The sequence below is a fragment of the Limulus polyphemus genome, unplaced genomic scaffold, assembly GCF_000517525.1.
Source record: "Limulus polyphemus unplaced genomic scaffold, Limulus_polyphemus-2.1.2 Scaffold3896, whole genome shotgun sequence".
In the NCBI taxonomy this organism is placed as follows: domain Eukaryota; kingdom Metazoa; phylum Arthropoda; class Merostomata; order Xiphosura; family Limulidae; genus Limulus; species Limulus polyphemus.
Genome location: NW_013669506.1, coordinates 75,204 through 84,495, shown reverse-complemented (window position 1 = coordinate 84,495; position 9,292 = coordinate 75,204). Strand labels below are relative to the sequence as shown.

General features: G+C 32.7%; 1 protein-coding gene across 1 annotated transcript in view; it reads right to left on the bottom strand.

Moving 5' to 3' along the window:
- Positions 1-8,400, bottom strand: part of LOC106470237 (E3 ubiquitin-protein ligase TRIM33-like) — a gene marked incomplete at its 3' end in the record, with an annotated part of 31,147 nt that extends 22,747 nt beyond the window's left edge. Inside the window, exon 1 of the mRNA XM_013930779.2 lies at positions 8,039-8,400. Coding sequence (XP_013786233.1) covers positions 8,039-8,258 — 220 coding nt within the window. The remainder of the gene's footprint in view (positions 1-8,038) is intronic.
- Between the last annotated feature and the right edge of the window lie 892 nt (positions 8,401-9,292).

Genomic DNA, 9,292 nt, shown 5'->3' with positions numbered 1-9,292 from the left:
AAAAAGGTTGGCTGAAAATGTAAAAAATAACAGTAAGGATTTTGTCAGGGTTTCATATATGTGAGCTGGTTTCTTTTACAGTAGGTATCTTTGACTTGTCGGCAATAAATTTGAACAATAAACGGACAGCACACAATCCACCTGTTTTAAAATAATATATTCAAAACAAGTCAAAGATACGTACAAAATTCTTTACACTATAGGATATCACAGTTTTATCTAAAACTCTAAGTAATTCTCTTTTCGTGTCAAAAGTCTACACAGACTACTTCAATTGCTTTAGAATCGAACTGACAAGACGAATTATTTTTCTTTACTCTAGTTCTTACTGTACAATCTGCGATAGATTCACTTACATTACCCTGTGGGTTACCAGACTTGCATCCAGAACTTTAAATAATTGTCTCCTTTTGTCAAAGGCCACACAGACGGGTTCAACTACTTTAGAACACCCTCTGACAAGACAAATTATTCTCCTTATCTCTGTTAAACTATGAAACTTACTTTAAAATATCAGTTGTTATAGCTAAACTAATAATCACACAGTCTAATTCACTTTCACAAACTTCAATTAAATTTTTTGGTTACCACAGTTGCATCCAGAGCTTTAAATAATACTTTCTTTTCCCTTCAAAAGTCCACACAGGCTGGTTCAGTTACAAGAGAACCCAACTGACAAGATAAATTATTTTTCTATCTCTGTTGTCACAATACAGCTGTGAAACACACTATAGAAATCACCCATCTAATCTGCTTTTTTCTAACTTCACATTTTCTTGACTGAACTTTAGCTCGCTTACTTACCTATACATATATACACACACATTGTTCGCTGAGGTCATGAACTTTCTATAAGCTACGCAATATGTGGAACAACACTCACTTAAGGTCATGAGAAAAATATCAAAGATTCGAGTAATGTGTCATCAACAATACTGCTAAAGCCTAGTACAACAATCAAACTACACACACAACATACGACTCTTACTGAGTTACATAACGAAATTTATCATAACTAACACTTTTAAAACAATCAACCTTCAATACTCCACTCATGGTAACTAAACAATCATTAAAGTCCCAAAATAAACTAAATAATAACGTTTACACTAAACAGCCTTGTATATCCAACAGATTTCTTTAAATACGTTAAGGGTAAACAAAAAGGCTCATATCTGATGATTATGAGATAGATGGCTTATTAAACTTTGCTTTTTTCTTCAGCTTTTTATGAATGAAGATTTAAGTAGTATTCTATATCTTGAACAGTTTATAGATGGAAACAAGATCAACCATGATGACTGCATTAATTCTGAGCTGGCTAAGAAAAAATTGGAAAGTTTAAGAAATGATAAGGCTCCTGGGCCAGATAATTGGATAGAAGAGTGGCTAACAGAGGGTTGTTACAAATGGAGTTCAGTCAAACTGGATTAATGTCACAAGTGGAGTACCTCAAGGCTCAGTCTTACAACCCTTGCCTTTTTGATTTACATCAGTGACATAGATGAAGGAATGGTCAATAAATTACTTAAATTTGCAGATAATACTAAGGTCTTGGATGTTGCTAGCTGTGAAGAGGATGCTACTGATTTACAAAAGGATTAAGATCATTTAGTGAGCTGGGCAAATAAATGGCAGATGGGTTTTAATTATAATAAATGCAAGATAATGCATGTGGGTTATCATAATTTTAATTGTGATTATAATTTGGATGGGAATAACCTTAACAGTGTTATGAAGGAAAGGGATCTTGGTGTAATAGTCAATCAGTCTCTACAGCCATCTAAGCAGTGTGCTGGTGCTAGTGGTAGGGCAAGTAGGATTTTAGGTTTTATCTACAGAAATATTGAATACAAGTCTAAAAAGGTTTAAATTTCATTATATAGGTCACGAGTTAGGTGCCACATTTGGAATATTGTGTTCAATATAGGGTTCCTTACTTTAGGAAATACATTGAATTGTTGGAAAGGGTTCAGAGAAGGGGTTACTAGAATGGTGCCTGGGATGGAAAGGTTGTCATACAAGGAGAGTTTGAAATCTCTTAAATTGTTTTCTCTTGAAAAAAGAATAGTTAGGGGGGATCTGATTGAGATGTTTAAGATTGTAAAGGTAATTGATAGTGTTGATGCATCATCTTTTTTCATATTTAACAGGACAAAGGGATACAAATATCAATTTTGGCGAGGTAGGAGTAATCTTCAGCTACAACAGTTTTATTTTTCTAACTGTAGTGGTTGGCCTTTAGAATGGGTTGCCTTCGGATGTTGTGGAGGCAGTAAAGTTAAGTGAGTTTAAGAGAAAGCTTGATAGGTATATGAATGATAAGGGCTGGCTTTAAGATTTTTATGTTATTTACATTAATTTATTTATTAACAATTTTATTTTAATTTAGAGGATGGGACAGCCGAGATGGACCAACAGGTCCTAAAACATAATGTATTAGTAGTAAAGGTAATAGAACTTTAGGATGTATTTATAAATACAGTATATTGATTTACAAACCAAAAGAGGTAATTACCTATTCATAGATATTGTTGCTTAGGTCTCACTTAAAATTATATGTATAGTTTTAGTCTCCTTTCCTAAGGAATGACATAACCTATTTGGATAGGGTTCAGAGCAAGGCTGGTAAGATGAATCTCCATACAGAAAAAATATTTTTGAGAGAGAGAGGTTAAAATCTTTTTCTTATTCAGAAAAGTTCATGAGGTAATCTTATTGAAATTTATTCAGGGCTTCTTTATCCTTAATCCTTTCACAACAAGTAGGTAAAATGCATGTCACGATGATCTACAGAGGTATATTCAAAATTTAAACTGTTTTATCATCATTGTGCATGAATAAACTTGCAATCAAAAAGTAGTTAATGAACCAAGTTTTAATATTATACAAGTTTTGTTTTGATTTCATAAGGAAATTATTTAAAAAATCCTTAATCTCCTCTAATATGAGAATTGTGACATTCTTTCTCTAGGTCTTCCCTCTTCTCTAATTTGTTTACCACCCCTCTATACATTACTCATTGGAGACAAACTAAAAAATCATTCCAATTTGCTACATACTCTTTTTTAGAAATAGTCCTCTCTGACATTATTTATAACCAGTGTTTTAATCTCTCAAATGACTTATTATATTATGTTTTTTTCCTTATGTACAGAGAATTGTCTATTTTGCCTCTACTTCAAACTTTTTCTCACATGAACCATATTGACATGCTGAGCTGAATTTTTAAAGGTGCTTATCACATAGTTAGAAAGCCAGAAAAAAAAAAGAGTTATGAAAGATTACTTTATTTGTGCATGTCGTTATTCTGTGTTCTTAGGTGCATTATTTAAATAAAATTATTTAGGTTAGTTGTACCATTAGTATAAAAAAGTAGGCTTAAATTTCATAAACAGTCAACAGCAAATAAAAAACAGAACCCAGGTAAGCACTATAATTCTTGTTCTTCATTGTATTCTTTATTATTACAAAAGTAACTAGAATGTCAAAATTATTAGGTAAGATTAAGGTTAAGTAAGATAATGAATAACAATTATAAAAATGTGTGCATTACATAATTCAGAATAGTAACAACAGCTGCATGTTTGCCAAGTGATTTACAATTTTTGTGGTAAAATTATTAGTTAGACAGGTTCAAAGGGTAATAAAACAATCAAATTGAGTATAAACAGATGTATACTGCTACTACCTTAAAGTTATTTAGTATAAACAATAGTAGTATCCTCTTACAACCTGCAGTCATTCCAGAAAGACAAAAAGGGTAGTTTATATTCTGCATTTTCTTATGGTGGTTATGAAGTCAGTCAAATTGACTGAATGGGTATAGAGTTAGAGGGTAGAGAAAATAACATATAAAATAAAGTTTCACTGAGAAATAACATTTCATGACTAATTAAGATGTTTTAGAGACTATGCAAATGAAATTTTATAATATTAAGATAAAGAAAAGTATTTTTAATCTTAACATGAAAATCACTTTGCGCTTGGAGCAGTTAACACTCAGACTTCTTACAATCTCAGACAAATTCTTGGTAAAAATACTTATTTAACACAAAACTTGATTTTTTTGTGTACAAAAGACTTTTAATGTTTACTAAAATCTTGCTAAATTTCGTGATGATACATTAAGTACGTTCAGAGTTATATTGTGTATACATTCATGGTTATAAAGTCCTGTAAAATACATAAGCCCATCGTGAAAAGGTTAGGACAACAGGACCAAAGTTTTAAGACTTAGAAAAGACAGGGCTAGGCTTAAGTGAAGTTTTCTAAAAAATAAGCTTCAAATATTTTTACTTTTCCTCAGGGGTGGTATGCAAGGACATTCAGTAGAGCTGGGCAATTAACCTGATTATGTGTGAGCTTCAATTAGTCATGGAAAATTGTAATTACATCAATTAATGTCACAAAAAGAATGACCTAATCAAAATTAGTAACAATTGATTTAATAATAACTTGATTAATCTACTGTTTGAGTAATTGAAAATAATAAAAACTGAAACATTAAGTTTGATTAATTCATTATTTTTGTGACAATTGGTTTAATCAAAATAGTGGTTAATTGACTGTTGGAATAATTGAAAACATTAATTTTGATTAGTTGATTATTTTTGTAGCATTAATCAATGTAATCACTGCATATAGGTAATTAATTAATTTGTCAAACTGTAGTAATGGCTCAAAAGTAATTGACTAGTGGAAATTAAGGTTTCCAGATATTACTCTTTTTGTTTATTCCAAGTATTCAGTTAATCTATATATTACCATAGTGATTTTTAATAACTTTCTCAATTAATTCAAATTGTTTGACTCCAGTGATTAGGATGGTTGGTTCATGATTGAAAGGTTGTAGGCTTAATTCTTCTTGCCAACAAATATGACCACCCTTTCAGCATTGGGGCATTATATTGTTTCTTTGTTTTCAAGTCATGACAAAGTTACTAAGGCTATCTGCCATGGTCCCTAATTTTGAGTTGCAGAATGCAGTAAAAGCAACCAATCTGCAACATCCAACTTCAACTATGTTACCAACAAATTGTGGGATTAATCATACAGTTGAAAAGATTAACCCTAACTACCAGAGACATTGTAATGTGACAGTCAATCCTGTTAATTGGTAGAGTATTCCAAGAGTAGCCCACTGGTGCTGTCAGCCAGTTGCCTTCCCTCTAACTACCAGAGATATTGTAACGTGACAATCAATCCTATTAATTGGTAGAATATTCCAAGAGTAGCCCACTGGTGCTGTCAGCCAGTTGCCTTCCCTCTAACTATCAGAGATATTGTAACGTGACAATCAATCCTGTTAATTGGTAGAGTATTCCAAGACTTGCCCACTGGTGCTGTCAGGCAGTTGCCTTCCCTCTAACTACCAGAGATATTGTAACGTGACAATCAATCCTATTAATTGGTAGAATATTTCAAGAGTTGCCCACTGGTGCTGTCAGCCAGTTGCCTTCCCTATGGTTGGCAGTTGAAAGTTATTGATGGTGGCATATAACCTTAATAGTGTTGCTATAACTTTAATATAAAGAAACAAATAAAACACCCCCACAGCAGAAAGAGTGAACATGTTTGGTGACAATGGGAATTGAACCCACGACCCTTGAATCACGATAAATTACAAATGTAGATGTAACAATCGATTTTCAGTAAACAATAATAAAAGCAATAAATTAACAGCATTAAAATTTATAAGTATCAGCCATTTTAATTAAGAGTAACAAATACACAACATATAAATATAATTTTCCTTCTACAAAATATTATGAAAATGTACTCTGCTAACAATCCTGTGCAGATAGGCTGTGAGTGCAATATAGCCTTCATAATGTGCAATGAAAAATGTTAATGAATCAAAATATAATGCATTTTTGTGTTACATCACAAAATAATGACTAATTAATCTTATTCCCTATACGTCTTAACAAGTGAAGTGACGTGGTGTTAAGTTCGTCTCTTTGTACACTGAAGACACACCTAATGTATCCATACACTCTTTGTACAGTGAAGACACATCTAATGTATCCATTATCTAGATGTAACTGCATATATTCCATTCACCACCATGTGCACGACTGCCCATATATAGTTGTGTTCCTATAAAAGTGTAAACTGAGAACCAAGTCTACATACTTTAGGTAAACCATACCTAATAGTAACTAAACTATTCACTGTTACGTTTAGTATTTTTCTGGTTTATAATCAAAATCCTGAAGTAACATATATTTTCATCAGCAAAAATTCATTACCTTCAGTAGTCTTGTGAAGGTCTGTAAATAGAAACCTGTGTTTCTTTAGCTTGATACAGGTTTCCTACCACATTGCATGTATGATGCATTTTCATGTCAACAGTTAAGATAAAAAAGTCAATTCATTCTAAACTACTGTACCTGAAAACATCTATTACACCAAATGAAGAATAGTTCAAATGTCCTAAAAAAACCTAAAACAAGAAAATCAATCTCATGTGAGAATAACTGATTAGCTGAATGTAATTATGAGCCCTAGGATAAATTGATTAGCAAATTCTAATAATCACCCAGCTCTAGTTGTCAGTATGTTTGACTGTAGTTGTTAGTTTGATGCTTCCCAACCATTTTCAATATCATTCACAACCACTCACTCACCCCAGTTTTATAAAAGACAAAAAAATATTAAATTAACAGGATTTTTTTATTATTATTATGACTTAAATATACATCAAATTACAACTAGAATAAATAGTAATAACTAAAGACTTTTTTGCTCTTGAATTTGTTGAATAATTAATAATACTGTTGCATCAGCCGAGGTCACATGACTAGTATCACGACACTTCTTTCTCGAACCTTCGTGAATTGTCGGGAGATTACTAGATTGGGGGTAGCCTGGTATATATAAGATGGTCACAATGTGACGGGGCAATGTGTAGGTAATGAGTAACTGAACTGCAGTCAGAGAGTGTGTAATTGAGTATTGTCGAGCACGAGCACGTGAGACGTTCTAGCGTTTATTATAGAGTGACTATTGAAATTAAGTGTATCAGTAAAGTTGTATTCGGAAAGAATAAACCAGTTTTATTTAAGAAAGGACTTGTGATGCTAAAGTTTCTTTGGAACTAATTTACGGAAAATTAAGTAACGACTGGAGGCATAACAGTACTCATTCACCCTGATTTTGATCTCATTAACCACTGGGTGAACCATTCACCCAGTTGAGAAGCACTGGTCTAACATATGAAAAAGTCTATGAAATCTGAGAATCAAGCAAATTCACATTACATTTGGATAAAAATCCAACGAACATATCAGAAATGACAATAACAGAGGAGCTAAGAAAAAGCAGTAACTTAATGATCTTGTACACTCTGAGTACAACACATGGAGATCATCTCCTTGAACACCCTCTTTAACAATTCTCTACCAGATATGACCCATAAATTGAATAAGGTTTTACTCAGTTTGAGAGTTCCTTCTGTTTGACTTAGGTAAGCCTTATTAGCCCTAAACTAAAGGCTAACCTTTACTCAACCTAGTATAATTACTAATTTATTGTTTTCAATAACTTCCTCTCCCAGCCTGCTATTTTTTGTTCTACTCCCTAATTCTGTTATTGTCTTTCTTTTTCTAATTGCAACTTTTTTTAAAAACAAGTTTTACCGACTCTCTCTGAATCTCGTGTATATAAACGTCATTGATTAATTTTATTGATGCTATTCCAAATTTAATCTCTAATAAAATATGAAAAATTATTGTACAAAATAAGTTTGCTCTTGAACTCATTACCTAAAAATTATACTTTAAAATGTTCATAAAGTTTCCCAATGTGAACACATTTTCTTTTAATTTTAAGCACTATGAAAAAAGGGCTACAAAAAAAAATCCAAGCTCGGATCGAAGTCAATATACTACCTTAGCATATTTTACAAATTTTCGCCTAAAACTAAAAAACGTAAGAAACACTGGAACTTCGAACTGGAAGTGAAACTTTCAGCGGAAGGCCTAAGCCAAACATAAAAAAAATAAGGGGAGGGCTTACAATTCTTATAACTTACCAGGTGACGAATAGTTTGAAAAAGACGCGGGACTAGGTACCGACTCTGCAGAAATGCAAGCTTTACAAGCACCATGAAGGCAAGGAAGCAGTCTTGGCTCATTGTTTTCTTTCAATTCTTGCTTGCAGAAAACACATTTTGTGTCTAACCATTCGGCAATTTCGGGTGTTTCACTACTACCACTAACTTGTTCAGCTTCTGGTGTTTCATTTCTCTCCATTGACGATGCAATAAATACCACAAATAACACAAGAATTAAGTGGTTTTCACTAGCGTTGGCACGGATACAACACTGATATTCTGCGAACCTTAACACCCAACAATATTCACCTCATTTAATTCCCTTGACTTAGCGTACCTTCATTCAGCTAATAGCTTGGCCTGAATGGTCTCATAAGAGCGCCATCTAGCAATTCAAGATATAAGCACATTGCGAATATCATTTATAATTTTTAATTCCTCAGAAAGTAACGCAAAGCTGAGAAAAATTTATATATATATATATATAACACATTCTCACTATTAAAAGTTAGAACCGAATATTAATTGATAAAAATACCAAATACAAGACAAAAATTTTGTTCCTCGACATCAAAGGTAAAAGTAAGTTTCACTGAATTCTATTGTTATAACGGTTTATGTTTTAGGGCGGGTTTCCTTGATTATTCCGTAAAACATAAAGCAAAGTCCAGTCAACTTAATGCTGCCGAAAACATTGTTTTTTTACTACAAATTTTACAACTTACGGTAAATTTATCTTCACAAATAACGCTAAACATTCATGTACTGCTGAATTTACGTATGTACGTGTGATACTTTGTGTATCTCTATCACTTAATTTTTAGTATAAAACACATTGTTACGATAGCGGAAGTCACGTGAAGCTGCTGGCGTGCGTGATGAGTTTCTCAAATGATCGGGGAAGTCCAAGTGTATTCGAGATACCCTTTTCGTTAGTATTGTTACGTCTCTGTTCGTTAGTTAATTTTCCGTAAATTCGTTCCGACGAAACTTTATCGACACAAGTCGATAAATAAAACTGTTTATTCTTTCTGAATATAACTTTACGATACACTTAATTTCAACAGTCGCTCTATAAAAACGCTATGTCTCACGTGGCCAACAATATTTTGTCCGCATACATTCAATTACTCATTGCACTGTTCCCCGTCACGTTGTGACCATCTTATATATTGTTACGTCTCCGTTTGTTAATTGATTTTTCCGTAACTTCGTTCCAACGAAACTTTAACG